Here is a 19056-nt window from a genome sequence, read left to right as displayed (position 1 = left end):
TCTCTCCCTGGCTGTTCAACCAGTATCTGGCACTTCTTGCAATCCGCATCGCTGCTCTCTGCCCCAACTTTCAGTGCTATGCGGATAATACCCAGCTCATTTTCAGGCTACCCTCGGCCTCCTCTTCTCCTTCCCTCATCTCTGACTGTCTTTCTTCTATCCAGGGATGGTGTGCCGCCAACGACCTCTGCCTTTATGCCAATAAGACTGAGATTCTACTCATTGGCACACCCACTCCCTCCTTCCCTGCAGCTCTCTGGCCGGCCTCACTTGGCCCTCTTCCTGCTCCTACCTGCAAGGCAAAAAACCTCGGGGTCATCTTCGACTCCACACTCTCCTTCTCTCCTCACATTTCTGACGTTTCTAAGAAGTCAAACTACCAGCTGCACCTCCTCAGAGGTATCCTTCCTTTCCTCTCCTTCCCCCAGAAGCTCACGGTCTCCAGAGCCCTGGTTCTCTCGAAGCTGGACTACTGTAACAGCCTCTATCTAAATCTGCCTGCCTCTACTCTCCGCCCGCTGCAAATCATCCAGAACAGGACTGCGAGACTTGTCCTTGGCCTCAAGCCCAGGGACCGTATCTCTCCAGGACTGAAATTGCTACACTGGCTCCCTGTGGCTGCGAGGATAAAGTTCAAAACCCTCTGCATTGTCCACAAGGCCTTCTGGGGCCTTGGGCCAAAATACCTTCAACTCTCTCTTCCTAAATATCTTCCTTCTCGAGCTCTTCGCTCATCCGCCTCCAACTCCCTCAGGATCAGCCGCTTCTCCAAGCAATGAGTTGGGGGAGATCTCTCTCCGCAGCAGGGGCCTCCCTCTGGAACAGCCTTCCTGCCTCCCTGAAACTTGAGGAGAACCATCTTCGGTTCCGGAAGCACCTCAAAACCTTCCTCTTTGCTTCTGCTTTCTCTCCCCCTCTCCCCTGCTAAATCACTGAAACTGTACTGAATCAGCAACTGGGCCACTCGCCAATCTCGGTCCTTGGCCCAGCCACTCTCCCCTGCACTGCCTCCCTGGCAACCCCTGCACTGCGGGACTGTCTCTGTATCCCTACAGCCCCCTTCCCAGCACTTGTCTGCACTTATACTGCACTTGCCACCAGCTGGCCCTTACTAGTTATCTTGTATTTTACTAATCACTTTGTACTGCGCTTTCCCCTCTCCCTTTCCCCCTTGCACTTTTTCCCGTCGCCTCTACACATGCACTTGCGCGATCTGAATGACACCAGGCCTAGTAGGATCGTTTGTCTGTCTCCCCTTGTTCCCCCCTCCCTGCCTCGTCCCGCCTTGAAACACTTGTGTATAGGCGCGTTACAAATGCCATATCATATCATATCAAGGTATATGGACTATCATGGTACTTCCCTTTAACTATGATGTACCTACCCTCCCTATCCCGTATAGTTTCCATGACCCTGAAGTCCACTCAGTTTCTAATAGCCAGAGCCACCCCCCAGATCTACCCTCCCCCCGACGTGACTTGGATCTGGCCAAACCCCCTAACTTCAGACGCCCCTGGTCTCTTTGTCTAAGGTGTGTTTCCTGCAGACCCAGGATGTCCGGGTTGTCCTTCCTGGTGAATTGCTCTAGCTTCTTTCTCTTGAGCAGGGTGTTAGGACCCCTTACATTATGTGTTAGCCACTTGAAAGTTAGTTGACATGTCCATCTTCCCTTGATATCTAGGACCCCCCATATCTTCTCCTGAGGGGGCGTCTGAATGGCGAAACCTCCTAGACCCTCCTTCTGCTCCCTTATGTATTCCTCACCATTAAGGAGATCCCCCAACTCCCTTATCCTGGCCCACATGAGGTGCCTCTGTTGCCCTCTCCCCTCTCCCCTCTCCCCCAACCCCATCCCCCCCAATCCCCTCCCCCATCCAGAAGGGCCTATCCTTCCCAGTCCCCTCACTCCCCCCTCTACGGGTATACCCACCCTTTCTGATTCGCAGATTGTGCCCCCCCGCCAAATACTCCCTATAGTGGCCCACCACCCTTTTAGCACGTGATGATTTAAGGCTCCTCCTGTGCGTCCCGCCCCCTCCCCCTGGGGCTTGTCTTATTCCTTTCCTTAGAAGATATACCACTCAGCTTCGCTCCCCTTCTCTTTTCTCCTACTGTTGTCCAGGACCATGGTTTTGAATCTGATCTTGTCTTCAGGGTTTGCTTTCCAGAGCCGCTGAGAGCGTCGTCCAAGTCCAGCTGCAGAATACTCGCCCCTTCCTGCAGTGTGGTTACCCGTCTCGACGCCCCCTCCCACTCAAACAGCAAACCAAACAGGAAAGTCCACCGGTACTTAATCCCCCTGTCATTGAGTGCTTTGAGCATCGGACCCATTTGACGCCGCTTTGTCAGAGTACTGCTCGCTAGGTCCTGAAATAGAGCGATGCGATGCTCATTAAACATTATTGGTTCTTATTTTCTTGCTTCCCTGAGAACCGCCTCCTTTTGAGCATACCTGGTGAACGCTGCCAGAACATCCCTAGGTCTCGACCCTGACCCCTTGCCCCCCCTGCCCACTCTATGAATGCGATCGAGCTCTATCTGTTCAGGGGGCGAGACTCCCAGAATCTCAGCAAAGATGGATTGAGCCACCCCTTTTAGGTCTTTGTCCTGGATGGTTTCCGGCAGCATTTTAACCCTTATGTTGATCCCCCAGAGTCTGTGGTGCTCTGCCACCCTTTCCCTTATGTTTGGACGACATGTCAGCGTACCTTTTATCCGTGTGGTCCACCCACTCCGTTGTTGGCGATTCGCCGCCCCTCCCGGGCACACTGCCACCCGAGGGTCTTCCAAGAAACCTTCCCCCGACCGCGACCTTCCCAGTGTCCTCTCCGGCGAGTCAATACCTTCCTCGCCACCTGCTCCGCTGTGCACTCCCCTGAATATTCCTAGCAGTTGGAGGGTATGCTCTTCCCCCGATCTCTTCAACAGGGAGTCACGTATGAAAAAGAAGGCCCCGTACTGTGTTGTGCCTCCTTATGTATGCCTTAGACACTGAGAAATACTGTAGCCCGCCAATTATAAGCTTAATATAAATGCGGCGCAGGGAACACCCTTCCCCGGGCCTCCTGGCCTCCTCCTCCACCTACCCCTGGGCGCCAGATGGATCCAATGATATTCAGCTGCGTCCTCTTATCCAGCAGCAGCGCCAGTATGGGGCCTCGCCATCCACCGGAGCCGCCGCTAGCCCTCTCCCCCCTCCTCCTCTGAGGCGGCCTCCGGCACCCGCTTCTGCGGGCGCCCGCCTCCGCTCCGCTTCACCTCGGTCCCGGGGGGGGGAGCAGTCCCTACTCCTCGTATGGAGACGGGCCCGACACGCCCACCTCCTCCTTAGCACAGAGCAGGCCTCCGTAGACACTGGGCGCACGGCACCCCAGGTGATCACCGTCCGTGTTGCTCTCCGCCCGCTGGGAGGACCCGCAGCTCGCGAGCTGCCACCACACGCTCTTTGCACGTCCCGCCGGGAGCCTCATAGGCTGTGTAGTGTGGGCTTCTCCTTGCTCTTGTTTCCTACCTCCTATACTATGGAATGACTTACAGACAGATTTGTTGTGGAAAAGATGATTGGCCGTAGGCATTTATTTTCTACAGAAAATAACACAAACAAGAATCATGATAACAACATGTGTCTGTGCTTTTGGGCACACCGTGTCCAGGGTTAGCGATGCCAGCCTTCTCCTTGGTCAGTCTCGGTTACCCTCGGGCATCCGTTCCTGGACACGTGCCGCCTACGACTTTCTTCTGCCGTGTCCCGAAGAAAGTACTCGGCGTTCCTGCTCCTCTCTCCGCTCGTTTCCTTCTTCCTGAAGTTTTGCAGGGTGGGTTGGGTGGCAAAACGCTTCCTTCTCCTTTGCCAAGGTCCCAAGACGCTTACCCGTACGAGGTGAGCGTCTTGCCTGGTTTGTTTTTCACCCTTGTCCTCTGGCCATACTTATACCCCCTCTGTCCTTTTGTTATTATCCTGGGGGCCGGGCCCTGCCCAGCCCCCCTGCAGGTTTCCCCTCACACCTTGCCTGTTGTTAGGGGCTGTTGCCTGGCAACGCTGGGGCAGTGGCGCCAACTGGCTGCCCCTCCCCATGTTTCTTCGCGCCATCTCGCCCCCATCCCGCGCCTAACCCCCCAGGCCCTCTATCGGGCCGTACTTTGCATGGCCCGGGGCCTGGGGCATAGGCTGTGTAGTGTGGGCTTCTCCTTGCTCTTGTTTCCTACCTCCTATACTATGGAATGACTTACAGACAGATTTGTTGTGGAAAAAATGATTGGCCGTAGGCATTTATTTTCTACAGAAAATAACACAAACAAGAATCATGATAACAACATGTGTCTGTGCTTTTGGGCACACCGTGTCCAGGGTTAGCGATGCCAGCCTTCTCCTTGGTCAGTCTCGGTTACCCTTGGGCATCCGTTCCTGGACACGTGCCGCCACACCTGAGTGGGTGTTGCCTCGGCCGCTCAGGTTCCCCCCAAAAGTACCTGTGTCTGCGTCCCCTCTCCTCTAATACCTTGAAATTAGTGTCTGCAAAATGCCCCATCCTATGTTCTATGTGGTATTATTGTTGACATGAAAATCTCTTTCTCCCTCAGCCTGAGATCCCTTTAGATCCCCTGTTAACATTTCCTCTTTCCAGGCCATCCCCTGCTACAGTATTCCGGTCTACTGGCTCCCTTATTCTACAAGCCCTTTAATATGCTATTGCATCTTTTTTAACTGCCCCTTCAGCCTACCCCCAATCCTTCAACTCATACTTTATTAGCGGGCTGTTTGTTGGGTCTATTACTCCTGCTATTTTCGCGGTGTATGTAGCTGTGTCTAGATGTGCTGCCTCCCAATTTTTACTTTTTCCCTTTGGCCAAAAAGCCCCTTCCAAGGATTCACATATTTTTTTTTTTTTTGTTGTTGACCCTTCCCTTCATTTTTTACACCCGTCTAAAAAATTACATCTGCACATGCTTTCTGCGTTGCTTACCCATTTCGTAACTTTTTTGGGCGTTCCTGCCCAGGTTTCCTTTGACTCGCCCTGTTTCCTTTAGTTTTACTTATTTCTCAGATATCTTTTTGTTGTTACCCTTCCCTTCTCCTCCAGTGGAACCCATGCCTTTACCGGTGTGGGTGTTTATTTTCCTGCCATACCTGTGGCCATAATCTCCTTTTTCAGTCAGCCTTATGGCTAACCTTTTCATTAATTCCGGTGCTTATTCGTGGAACCCATGATTTTCCTGGTATGGGCGTTTATTTTCCTGCCATACACGTGGCCATATTTTCTTTTCCAGTCAGCCTTTCTGGCTAACCTTTTCATTCTTTCCGGTGCTTCTACTCTGAACCCATGCCTTTCCCGGTATGGGCGTTCTTTCCCTCTGCCATACAGGTGGCCATCTTTTCCTTTCCCAGCAGCCTTTATGGCTAACCTTTTCATTCTTTCCGGTGCTTACTCTTGGGACCCATGCCTTTTCCGGTATGGGCGTTATTTTCCTGCCATACACGTGGCCATGTTTTCCTTTCCCAGCAGCCTTTATGGCTAACCTTTTCATTCTTTCCGGTGCTTATTCTTGGGACCCATGCCTTTTTCGGTATGGGCGTTATTTTCCTGCCATACACGTGGCCATCTTTTCCTTTTCCAGCAGCCTTTATGGCTAACCTTTTCATTCTTTCCGGTGCTTACTCTTGGGACCCATGCCTTTTCCGGTATGGGCGTTATTTTCCTCGCCATACACGTGGCCATCTTTTCCTTTTCCAGTCAGCCTTTATGGCTAACCTTTTCATTCTTTCCGGTGCTTACTCTTGGGACCCATGCCTTTTTCGGTATGGGCGTTATTTTCCTGCCATACACGTGGCCATCTTTTCCTTTTCCAGTCAGCCTTTATGGCTAACCTTTTCATTCTTTCCGGTGCTTATTCTTGGGACCCATGCCTTTTTCGGTATGGGCGTTATTTTCCTGCCATACACGTGGCCATCTTTTCCTTTTCCAGTCAGCCTTTATGGCTAACCTTTTCATTCTTTGCAGTTCTTACTCTTGGGACCCATGCCTTTTCCGGTATGGGCGTTATTTTCCTGCCATACACGTGGCCATCTTTTCCTTTTCCAGTCAGCCTTTATGGCTAACTTTTCATTCTTTCCGGTGCTTACTCTTGGGACCCATGCCTTTTTCGGTATGGGCGTTATTTTCCTGCCATACAGGTGGCCATATTTTCTTTTCCAGTCAGCCTTTATGGCTAACCTTTTCATTCTTTACGGTGCTTCTACGTGGAACCCATGCCTTTCCAGGTATGGGCGTTATTTTCCTCTGCCATATGCGTGGCCATATTTTCCTTCCCCTAGTCAGCCTTATGGCTAACCTTTTCATTATTTCCGGTGCTTACTCGTGGAACCCATGCCTTCCCTGGTGTGGGCGTTCTCTGCTGTACGGTTGCCTACTGTTGCCCCAGAGCCATCTTTTCTTCCTCGTTGATAGGCGATTGCCATATGACTGTTCTTATTGAACACTTTGGAATTCCCCCTTTTCTGCCCTTCTGCTTATGCTCCATGCTCCCAGCTATGTTTTTCCGATATCTCCCCTGCCACCCCCTTATGCCGTTGGTGGGTGGTGTGTTACTTTGCTACTCTGCCGTCCTCTCTGTGTCCCCTATTGACTGCCCCAAAGGTTCTGTTCCCCTGACCTCAAACGATTCCTTGTCGTTGTTAACGTATCCCCTGTTGTTGTCCCTGTCTTTGCTTTTATCATTATTTTCCCATTATTCCTGTTGCCCTCCTGAACTGTGGACCCTGTGGTCCCCTTTATCTTTTAATCCGTTAAACATGTACCGATTAAAACTCTCCTCGTCCCACCCTCTGTCCGGGTAACCTTTCATTTCCTTCTCACTCCCGCTCGTATTCCTTTCATGCACCCCCCCCCAATGCTTTTCATACCTTCAAGACCCTTGTTGCTAAGTTTACAATGCCACTCCATTCTCTGGGTATTGTTGCAATACCGTCGGTGCCTATTGAGGGCTGTGTCCCGGATCCCCTGGGTCACCTAGTGGAAATGGACCTGCCCCTGCACTCTTGCCTGCCCGTTCTACGCCAGAGCCCTTAACTCTCTCCTTAACTATTACTCCTTTCCATTTTTCCCATGCTTCCAAGGGGTCCCACTGTTCCCCCTGCTGCTCTCAACTTTGGTTGTGGAGTTGGACCTGCCCCTGCACTCTTGCCTGCCCCTTCTATACCAGAGCCCTTCTCTTTCTCCTTACCTAGTACCCCTTCCCATTTTACCCATGGTTCCAAGGGGTCCCTCTCTTCCTCCTTGCTGCTCGCTACCTCGGTTGTGGAAACCCCTTCCTCCCTGTATTTTTTCCGGCTTTCTCCCCCTCCTGTCAATGGTTCTGGGCGACTTACCCGTACCAGTGATGCCTGCGCTTAACCTCTTTACGATTTGCTTCCAATTTTTCTTCTGTCCTGGTGGCAGTGCCCTCACCTGCCGCTGTACTCCTCACTCAGCAAAGGCGACATTTTCCCTTGCCCTGACCTCCTTCCGCAGGATGTCCAGTACCCCTTTAGCCCCAAACCTTTTTCTGCCTTCTTGACCCAACCGCTGCATTTCCTTTTGCCCTCTTTGCTCTTAGCTCAGCCACTTTCTTTTCTCCTTGCCTAGTTTATTTCTTGTCACAGCTCTCTTCCTCCTTGTTTTCCTTGTGCTTCTCCTGGTTTGTTAAATTCTGCTGCTGTATCCCCTCTCCTGCTTTGCACCGCTGTGCTGCTCTCTTGTTTACTGCCCTTCTTTTGTGGTTACCTGCACGTCTAAGGAAGTCGAACCCCCAACCGTTCAGATACAAGTCACAACTCTTAATGACTGTGCCACAGACGCTTGCCTGAAGCTACCTGCAAGAGAGTGCTGACTGATGCGCACGGCGTACTGTACACCACAGCCCCATTCATCTCGCTGGACATCCCACCAAACTCTCCGTTGAGACCCCCGCTATCCCTGGTGCAACCAAACCCTGGCCAATACCTCCTTCGTTGTACCAGTAATAATAACACCAGTATTTTGTATAGACAGACTAATTAAGTTGTTGCATCCTTTAAAATCGTAATTATTTTCCACAACGCTTACAAAATTTTGAAGTTGGAGGTTTGGCTCGCACCCCCAACCTCTCAGGTACAAGTCACACAACATTTACTGACTGTGCCACAGACCAGTTCAGACACAGCCTGTGTTCACAGACCAAAGTGCCAATACTTTAGCATTTATATAGCGCTGCGAACCCTCAGACTTCTTGGCGCTGCTTATTTCCCATGATGTGTGGTGGCCATTTATCGACTTCGGGAGGATGCATGGTTTAGTTTGACCCTGCTGGGATCCGAACCTGCGCCAGCAGGCTCTGCCCAGATGTCAACGTGAGCCCGCTGCTCGCTGCGCTACCGGACCAGCTGTTGGCCCTTCCCTTTCAAAGTGAATCTAACATCGTACCCACAGAAGCAACTACCTTGATTGTAAAACATCTCTCTGGGTCTCTGAGCAGTTATTCGTGTCCATTATGGCAATTGTTCTATTTTTACTCCATAGACTGGGGTTCGAACTCGGGTCAACGGGACTAAATCCGACTGACTTACCCTGTACACCACAGGAGCGTATGTAACGCTTTGCCCTTTCACTCCCTGAACGTGGTGAACCATTGTGAGTGTACATTAAATCGTAATGGGGTCGCCTCTACCCCAGCACCTATGTGTAATTAGCTGCAGCTATACATTTGCATGTTATTTATAATGCCGCCGCTCATAAACACCATGCAATGCCCATAATGACTATACCCTCCGTACTTGCTTATCATTTCCTGCTGTGACAACCGCACATCAATTTGCATGGTCATCTGCGTTGAACCTGCCCTTATCAACTCAGCACATGAGCAACACAGCCGACTTGTGGGACGGCGCCCGCTCCCTTCAAATCCATACCATCTCGTATCCTCATACCAGAAAGCATAGCGTCTTAATCGTATGCTGCATCTCGTGCAGCTCCCACAACTTGCGTGCAAAAATGGCGTTAACAGAACCGCACCTGCTATGGTCAGACAACCCTCTGATAAACGACCCACGGAACACGTCTTATAACCGGCTTGTACCTTTAAAGTGTATATCTATAGCCAGTATAGCACATTTACATACCCACAGAAATAAACACATTTTTAAAGTGAAATTCTTCAATGCTGTGTTTTGCGGCTATTTTCCTTCATCAGGATGCGAACCCTTGTCATCCCATTTGGAGGCAGGGAGCTTGGCTGCTGTGCCACATGGAGCTGCTTTTTTGCCTACAGCCACCATCCCCCCTGGCCCCCCAGCATGGCGCAATAAATCATTTAACCAAAAGTAAACGCAGCATCCATCCCAATTTTCATTTATTAGAATGTCCTACTTAAACAATGTAAAGCAGGTCTCTACCAAGTCTCTACCGATGTCAGGTGGCCATAACACCTGACATCGTTCCTCATCGCAGCATTAGCACGGGCACCGAATGCGAGCCTGAGAACATAATTTCCCCGGCTGACCATCATTATGTCCACCGCCGGTTCCCCTCCTGAAAAAACAGTACAATTACAATTCATGCATATTATATCTGCCTAAGAGGTATACCCTATGCAATGGGTGGGCGCTCCCGTGAATGCTTATTCTTAACTCGAAACGCATGGCGCGGCCTCGCGAAGCGGCAAGCGGATTTGAAACCATTACGGCCCCAGAGTACTGCCAGCCGCTCCTTACCTTGAACAGGCAAATTTGTGCCTTGCTCCTCGCTACCACGTTGCTATCTTCCCGTGCCTCCTTTTCTGTGATCCCGAACGAAAACCGCCTTCATCTCAAACGCTGCCCTGGAGCTCTTCCATCCTGGAACAGCAGCAGGAGCAACCCGAACCAGCCAAACGAAATCCAGCAAAAGAAAACCTACCCGAGTGAGGTTGGCTTCCTTCTCCTTTGCCAAGGTCCCAAGACGCCTACCCGTACGAGGTGAGCGTCTTGCCTGGTTTGTTTTTCACCCTTGTCCTCTGGCCATACTTATACCCCCTCTGTCCTTTTGTTATTATCCTGGGGGCCGGGCCCTGCCCAGCCCCCCTGCAGGTTTCCCCTCACACCTTGCCTGTTGTTAGGGGCTGTTGCCTGGCAACGCTGGGGCAGTGGCGCCAACTGGCTGCCCCTCCCCATGTTTCTTCGCGCCATCTCGCCCCCATCCCGCGCCTAACCCCCCAGGCCCTCTATCGGGCCGTACTTTGCATGGCCCGGGGCCTGGGGCAATGCTGCTCCTCCTCCTCAGCGGGTCTATCAGCACCACCGGCGGCCATCCGATCGCTGCCCTTCTCTCCTAAGGCCCCTTCAGCTCTGGGGAGATACAGAGCACTGCTCTGCAGGGTCGCGGCGGCCCTCTTCACCCCCGGCCGCCAACGCTGTTGCTCCGTCACTGTAGTCGCCACGCCGCGATCTATGCACCGCAGAGTGCCAGGTGCGGAACTGCTTCCCCCAAAGTGCCTGCCTCGCAGATTCCTTCCTAGTTGCAGGGTGGTGGGCCTTTCCTAGCCTCAGGGTACGGGAGAGCTCCGTCGACACGTCTACCCCCTGCAGGCGGCCATCTGGGAATCCAAGGTTTCAGTTTTATCAAATTTGACAGAAGGAGGAGCACGTGTATTCATAATGGATGAAATGGTCTCATTATATTGATCTGTAAGGGTCGCAGTGCTATTTTAATAGGGCAGATTTGCTAACAAAGGTTGGGCTAGTTCGCAGAAGTGGTGTTAGTTTGTTTCTAATGTGATGGTCAGTTAGAATGTTTTGGACACAAGGATGGTTTCTACATGACTAATTACTATATACAGACTGATTCTTAGTTTTAGTTATTTAAGTAGGGAACCCCTTCCTTAGTATACGGCTAGAGAGGTGTTTTTCCAACGATTTTATTTTTAATAAAATGTCTGACAATGAGAATACTCAACTTTGTGTCTGCCTCTTATTTCTAATCCTACCCACTCCCCCACCCACCCTCTACTCTCTGAACCCCTACCCTGCCCTACCCACCTTTACTCTCTGAATCCCACCACCCACCAAAACCTCACCCACTATTGAGAAATCTCCGATAGAAGCTAATAAAGGTAAATATTCTACACCACTGCATATGTATATAGGTCCATAAGGACTGTATTGGGGCCAGTACATTCACCAGTACTTTCGCAAACAGCATACGTACTCCGTGTTATATCAACTTCCTCATGGGTGAATTGAAGATCCCCAAAATTAGCTTATTTTAAAACGTAACTCTCTATCAATGGTATCTGTTACTTGCATGGGGTAATTACTAAGCTTCTGTATTATTTCACATCAAATCTATTGTTGCATGTACATTTTTAACCGGAAGTCTAGGAACTCATGGATTTATTGTTTACCCAATCCAGTTATTCTCTAGGACTACATCACTGCAGTTGGCTTAATGTTAATTGATGTTCTTTTCTTTCATTTGACCTTAAGCACTTTGGCCATGCACATGTATGTATTGTTAATGTTCTCCTTGTTTGTACTGCTTTTACAAAAACTTAAATAACATGTTGATGGAAAAAAGATAGATTCCACAGGTTTGTTCCCGAATGAAGGTGCTTGGCCCTCCTGTGCTGGATTACATTTGTGATTCAGATTTTGAGGTTTTCTGCTGATTAACCCAGTTTACCATACAGAATGCTTTGACTGTAATTTGGTCTTAATTGGCGTCTTAAGTACAGACACGTTAATTCACCTTTAAATAAATAGAAAAGTCATGGTTTTAAACAGTTGCATATACAAGTTACACATGCTAATGTAAGAAAAATTAACCATATCAGTGATTTATCAAGTTTTTTTAAATCTTTTCTTAGGACAATTCGAGTATGGCTGAAAAGAGATAGTGGTCAATATTGGCCCAGCATCTACCAAACAATGTCATGTAAGTTTGTTTTAATTGTGCTTGATGTAAATAAATATTTTTTATTTCGTTTATTTACTTAGCAATTTGTATCATTAATTGAATTATAACAATCAAAATGGAAAATGAAATTTGGATGTAGCTATAGTCGTTATAGCAAAGGCGTTTTGATAATGATCATATGCTACAGCGGGGAACAAGAGAGACACAAATAGCGAAGCACAGCACTTTTTATTATTGTCAGAGGAAGGTTTGGTTGACCGCCAACCGGGACTATAGGGTTACCCCTAGAACGCATAAATGGGTATTCAATATTTTGTAACAGTGTTTGGAAAGAGTGATAACAGTGCAAGCGTTTAAACTAGAAGGACCTAGTCTCCTTGTCCAAGACACTTTACACAAAAACGGAAGTTTCTAGCCATACATCCCCTTGTTGGCTGTTTTCCCCAAATTACTCGGTCACTGCATATTTATAACATCACAGCATGCTTTCTGGACGTTTCTGAAGTTGCTTCTAGGCACACTAAATCATACCAGGCAAGACCTCTAATTTCCCCCACTAGGGGTGATGCACAAAAGTCTTACCAGCAGGAATGTCTTGCCCCCTTTCAAAGTGCTATTCAAACAGATGTTGTTATAACCCACCAGCCAATGGTGACCCTACTAGTCTTGAGCCCACTACATGCTTAGGTCTGCTCCGATTTCACAGGTTCACTGCCTTGTCTCTAGGTCTGAGCCCTATGTAGCCTCTGATTGCTTGCTTCATTTTAGGGATCTCTGGCTCTGCCACGTGCTGGGCTTTAGCCTCCAGCAGGCATTTAATCGGTTGTTTTTGCTTCAAGTTCTTCAGGCCCTTGCCATGATCCCGGCTACATTGCCAGTAGGCCCTGTGTCAAAACGACTGTTTTCACCTGCCCAGGAACCTCCTTTCCTCCTTCTTTCACATCTTCTCCAACTCTGCTTCCTAACTCCCACACTGTATGGCAGCCTTTATGTTGTATTTGCACCCATAAATGCCTCTGTAAATCCTGAAATGGGGTAGGTTGGTATCTAGGTATCCCCTGGTCACCCAGATTGTCGGGGCATCCAAACGCCAGCCCATGTTCATAGGTTTCCTCCTTCCCATTCCTTATTCACATCTAGTCTGGCTTTTACGGGCGGTTCTATTAAAGCAATAAGTAATTGGAAGTGATGGCTGGGCTCAGTGCTCAAATGCCACCACCACTATTGCACAGTCATGGCAGCCTAGCATTGCCGATGTGGTGTTCCCTATACCTTCCAGGTTGAACAATATGTTTGTTTTACTTTGCATGTGGGATTCCAGATCCTCCCAATTTCCCCCTAATCCTGTGGTGAGCATGTGAGTGGGTTTGTGAGCGATTATCCTACTTGAATTATATTGGCAGAGCAAGTCATTTCGTGAGCCTCTTCTGCTTATTGTCATTAACTACTCTATATGTGCTGCTTCATCCCCCAAACTGCCCATGGTTTCCCTGGACTGACATATGTGGTCCTCTACAGTGTTCCAAGTATACCAAAAAAAGTAGTGTAACTGTGACCCCGACAGGGTCCATAGTAGGTAGGACGGGAGCACCATGCAACACATTTTTCAAGGGTTGCAGCCATGCTGATTGACAGCCAATTGAGTTGAAACCGATTTCAGTTTAGCTGTAACTGCCATCGGGTAGTAAAGTGGAGAAGTGTGCTTTAACTTACTAAAGAACAGTTCCAGAATGGTAAAAATGGTTGGAAGAAGTGGTGGAACTGTTGACAGTAAAAAATAAAAGTAGTGGAACACCTGCTCAGTTCACCAACTGGTCCTCTATATTTCTCTAGCTCCTACTAAGGAAATGTGGCACAACATTTTGGGGAGGGGAGAAAGGCTCTGTGGGCTTACCTAAATATCCACTCCAGAGGTCTCATCACAAAGCTAGTGGCTTTCCCAATAACCATCTTTTTGCACCAAACAGGTTGCTTTGTTTGACAAATTACTCCATGGCAGTAAGTTCTAACATTTTCTTTCTTTGAGGGGGACTGCTGAACTGGGCATTTGGGAATGTGTGCCTCTATTTATCGTACCCTGCAGACATTGATATGATATGATATGGCATTTGTAACGCGCCTATACACAAGTGTTTCAACAGTGTGGTAGCGAACAAGTCAACAGCAAAACAAAAGAGGTGATTGTCACGACCCTCGCCCATAACCCCCTCTGGCAAACCCATTGGCCAGGTGGAGTCAGGACTCGGGCCTTTAGAGCCTGGCATCCTCTTCAAAAGCCCTCATGGGGCCAGTCCTGGCGCCTATGGTGCCAGGCTCATACACCATGAACAACAATGTGCTTGGAAACTACTTTATTGTATTGTCAGCCAACATGGAGGCATTCACATAGCTTGGTTCCTAAGAACCAAGCTATGCGGTCTAGTGTTTTGGGTGTGGCAGGCCTGGAACTACTTTCCCTGGTACTACTTTACCTGGGCTATATAACCCACACCCTGACTGCAGAACATGCTTCGTGTTACTTTGCAGCTTGCAACGTGACGCTCACCGTGTCCAGCTATTCCCTCGATCCTCGGAGAAGCAGAACCTGCAAGGAGACAAAAGGAACATCATTAGCAGCAGCATCTTACCTGCAGCCTTCATCTTTAAACACTCACAGCTACTGAGAACAGCTTCCTCGAGTCTGCACGCCTCCCTGACAGAACGACCTGAAAGAGGAAGATAGAGGCAACATTAAAGAAAGCTGTAGAGACATTTACAAATTACGAACTGCTCAAAAGGCTTACCTGGCTGGTCGCCTCTCGGCTGGCACCACTCCGGACATTCCACTCGCGCTGAAGACCACCGCGAGCTACAAGGAAAGAAAACACAGGTTAGCAAAGGCAAGACTTTGCAGCGCTGCGCATAGCGCTTACTTACCGCATCATAGTGCTCTTAATGCGCTATCATTTACCAGCGGGGCTCAACCAAGCCAGTTTGCCGCGCTGAAGCTCTGCATATCTAAGGGAGAAAAAAAGAGACATTTTAAACAAAGAAAGGCATGCCGGATGGCAACAAAACTAAAGAACAGCAATAAGACCTACCTGAACAATATCAAACGTGCCGCCGTCAGTGAAGTAACTGGACCACACTCGCCCATGAAAGACAACGCGACCCTGCAAAGAAGGCAGGACGGAGAGCACGCCTAATTCTACCACAAGGTGAGGAGAGGGCGCCAGAGGGATGGAAAGCATACGGGGTGGAGGGAGGTTACTTACCCCAGTCGGTCAGTCTTGAACACAGTCCTCCTGTATTTTCAGGCAGAACCTTCCCCGCAGACCACATCAGGGCAAAGCTGAGAAGCATACCAGCGAGTAACCCAGCTGGGTGGCGTCCCTGTGGATACCGGGTGAGCATAACAGTGATGGCTGGAAGGTTTAGAATTAATCTTCGCCTCTGGCGTTGCTCTGGGCAACCCTCACAGACATTGTTCTTCGCCTGCCAAGCCATTACAAAAGGGGAAAGACTATATGCAAATCAGGCTTGGTTTTACCCCAAATGGGGCAGTCCAGCCCAAACTGCTTGGTCACATCCCTTCTGCACAAGACCACAAGCATCCTCAAACATGTTTCGGCCTCTTTGGGCTTCATCAGTGAGGAGTAGCTTGGGTCTCTAGACCCAGCAGGTAAGGGACCCACGTCTGGGCATACCCGTCCCACTCAGGGTGACAACAGAAAAACAAAAGAGGAGATGGCTGTAAGGTTTATAAATAATCTTAACATCTGGGATTGCTCTGGGCAACCCTCCAGACAATCGTTCTTTGCCTGCCAAGCCATTACAAAAGAGGAAAGACTATATGCAAATCAGGCTTGGTTTCACCCCAAATGGGGCAGTCCAGCCCAAACTGCTTGGTCACATCCCTTCTGCACAAGACAACAAGCATCCTCAAACATGTTTCGGCCTCTTTGGGCCTAATCAGTGAGGAGTACAAGCCTCCATATTGGGGAGTGGCTTGCAATTGTGTTCATAATTAAAAAATAAATAAAACGTTCATGTCTTATTTATTGTTGTTGGTGTTTAAGTAGTCCTTACTCCTGACTGCTTCACAAAATTAATGAAAATAGTTTATAATTTCAGATATGAAAGCATTACAGCTATGGAAAAAGAATAGAAAGTAAACTAGATGTAACAGATAACAATATATAAAGAAAATGAACTCTAAACTAAAGAAACCGTAACATGCAGTTAATTGAAGTTTGAGGATTTGCAAAAGTCAGAAATGTCCTGTCAGTCACTCACGCCCACAAAGCCCAGGGACGTTCACTTACTGGTGAGTGAAAGATGCAGATCACAGATGGCAAAGCATACACTGGGCCACAACAGGCAGTAGTGCATATGCACGGCTATAGATGGAAGCAGCAGCAACGCAAATCTGCCAAACTAAGCTCCCGAGGTCGACTCCAGTTCCAGAGTGCACCGCGATGAAGTAGAATGCTCTGACAGTGGAAGAGTCCAGGCAGCAGGAACACCCTGGAGTAAAGAACTGTGAGAGTAGACCTCACACACCATAACGTTAGGCCAAGATGCTGCCAAAACAATCGCCTTAGATTTATATGGATTCTCTTGGATGCTTTAATTCGTGCCTTTTCCTGTAGGGGCCTTTTTGTCTCAGAGTTCCTTTATAATTTCGTCTTCTCCGCTGTGAGTGGGAACTGTTTTTGTGGAAGAGGGTGGAGTTTTTTAAATCAGTTTATTTTTTTAGTCCCCTCCTATTCACTCTATACACTTCGCCATTTCGAAAGCTATTTTCCTCCTTGGGTTTCTCTTATGACCCCATGGCCAATGATACACTTATTTTTGATTCGTTGATATAGAGATTTCATAAACACCACAGAAGACTTGGCCTTTATATGCCATTGATCCATGCTATGATGTGTCACAGGCCAAGGACATATAGACTTGGTTCAGGATGGCTGTAATCAAGTAGCCCTTGAGTTATGTAATACTTGGGGTTGAGGATTGAAAATAAATGCGCAGCAAAGAAAAACAACTGAAAGGGGAACAGGAAGTTTTAGATTTCGGGCTTACCTGCTTAGTTTGTTTCTCTTCTCAATACTACCCTTCCCGCCCCTCCCTCCACCACCTCTCCCTGGGAATAGCACAAGCTTCTCTGCCTTAGCTCTGTGTTTAGGAATGTTTCTTCTTCTTTAATGGTTTTGCTCCTCTTCTGGGTCTGAGAGTTCCCACCGTCTATGGGACTCACTCCTCTTTTCTGGGGGTTAATGACCTCTCCCTCTCTAGTTTTCGGTTGTATACTAATTGACCTTTTCACAATTGACCTCAGGAGAATTGACCTCGGGAGAATTGACCTAATTTAGAAGGTCAATTAGGACATATATGCGGGGGGGGGGAATCCCCCGCAACCTCCCATCCAATCCAAAACCCCCTGCAACTCCCCACCCAATCGCCTTATATTATTTCAAATCCAAAACCAACCCAATACATATATAAAATAACTAAAATAATATAAAGGTCAATTGTGCAGAAGGTCAATTAGGACCACTATAATTAGGTCAATTGTGCAAAAGGTCAATTGTAAAAGGTCAATTTGGGTAATACCCTAGTTTTCACTATATCTTCTGGGACACTAAGGGGATACTCCCCTCCTGGCTGCTTCCTTGTAACCCCATCAATAAAATAGTGATTAGGATACAATACATAACTATTTGCCAATCCTATAATAAATAAGACTGTTCCATTAAAAAGTATACACCTGCAGATTACTAAAAAAAAACTAATACAGAAAGTGCATCTGAGTGCGTGTAAAGACCAATCAATCTCTTCCATACATTTTTGTCATCCGTATGACTAATGTTATGGATGAATTAAAAAATATATATAACACACGATAACAACACTAATGCTGGACAAGATAAAAATACATGGTCCAAGTTTCCCCGGCATCTTTCTTTGCAATGTCGACAGAACTTTTGGCCATTCAATAACACACCTCTTCTTGCTAAAATCTTTCATTTAGGGAGGACAATAGAACGAAATCTAAGCAAAACATTTAGTGCAAAACTATTGGAAAACCTCCTCAAATATGTTGCAATCACCGCCAATTTCTTATGTTCCGTATTTAAGTGGGACAGTGACTTATAACACGCATCTCCCCTAAAGTTGTCATCAAGTCACATCTGTAGAGTGCTAATTTCACTCTCCCTTGATTATTCACCAGTTACTGAACATTACAGTCTATCTCAGATAACAACTGGACACAAAAGTCTCTCAAGGCATTCACTGTACCATTTCGAATTGTGGCTAGCAAAACAGATAAATCCCCATACAATGTATTAACCAAAGGGGCAGTAACTTTATACATGAATGTTAAACGTTTCCAGTTTGCTCTCGCCCACAGGGTAATCAAGCCTAATGTGTACCTAATAAATGGAATTTGGGTACAAGGTGGAAGATCAAGAGCCTTTCTCCAAATAAGGGCATTCAGTTTCTCCAAGCACCCCAGCACCCATTCCGGCATCAACTCTATTCCATACACAACATTTGGTACAATTTCCCCTCATAATATTGCACAGGACCACCGAAAATGTCCCAATTTATTAGGTTCCATGTAATAATCTTCATGCAAACATGTCCCTGGCAAAAAAGCAGCAACAAAAATTGCAGTTTTTTATAGGGACATTATTACATTAAACATGCAAGGACACCCCTGCAACCCCAAAACCTTTTTTTTCAAGGAGAACGGGGGACACCCCTGCAACCCCCGCTCCCCTTGACCCCATATATATATGGTCACATATATAATGTTGCCACAACCTTTTCCCGGCGACATTATGTATGGTGACCATATATATGGGGATAATATTACTGGATCCCATTTATTATACATTTTTCTTATGTTGCCTGCTAGTTGGATAGCTTTATTTCTAAGTAGGTTCCAAAGATTATGCTTTGAAGGCCTACCTAAAATGGGTAATCCTAGATATATTAAGTTCTCTACCATCAACAAGCTGTCTTTATTGATCTTTCAACAAAAAAGTTTACGTTTTTTCAAAGACAAAAACCACACTATCTTTGTTTTGTTGGGATTAATCTGTAAACCGTAGCTTGTTGCAAAAACAGCAAAGGCCATAAGAAGCTTCTCTAGCCCTATGCAGGT

At 47.8% G+C, this 19056-nt stretch overlaps 1 protein-coding gene across 2 annotated transcripts in view; it reads left to right on the top strand.

The window, feature by feature from the left end:
- WDFY1 (WD repeat and FYVE domain containing 1) overlaps positions 1–19056 on the top strand; it is a 1420223-nt gene that overhangs the window by 149715 nt on the left and 1251452 nt on the right. For both annotated transcript variants that reach the window (XM_069618156.1, XM_069618157.1), the window contains exon 2: positions 11854–11921. In XM_069618156.1, coding sequence (XP_069474257.1) covers positions 11854–11921 — 68 coding nt within the window. The remainder of the gene's footprint in view (positions 1–11853; positions 11922–19056) is intronic.

Source organism: Ambystoma mexicanum, chromosome 10 (genome assembly GCF_040938575.1).
Source record: "Ambystoma mexicanum isolate Mex_15411 chromosome 10, UKY_AmexF1_1, whole genome shotgun sequence".
Taxonomy (NCBI): domain Eukaryota; kingdom Metazoa; phylum Chordata; class Amphibia; order Caudata; family Ambystomatidae; genus Ambystoma; species Ambystoma mexicanum.
Note: the sequence above shows the minus strand (reverse complement) of the source record. Positions and strands in the feature narration are given on the sequence as shown.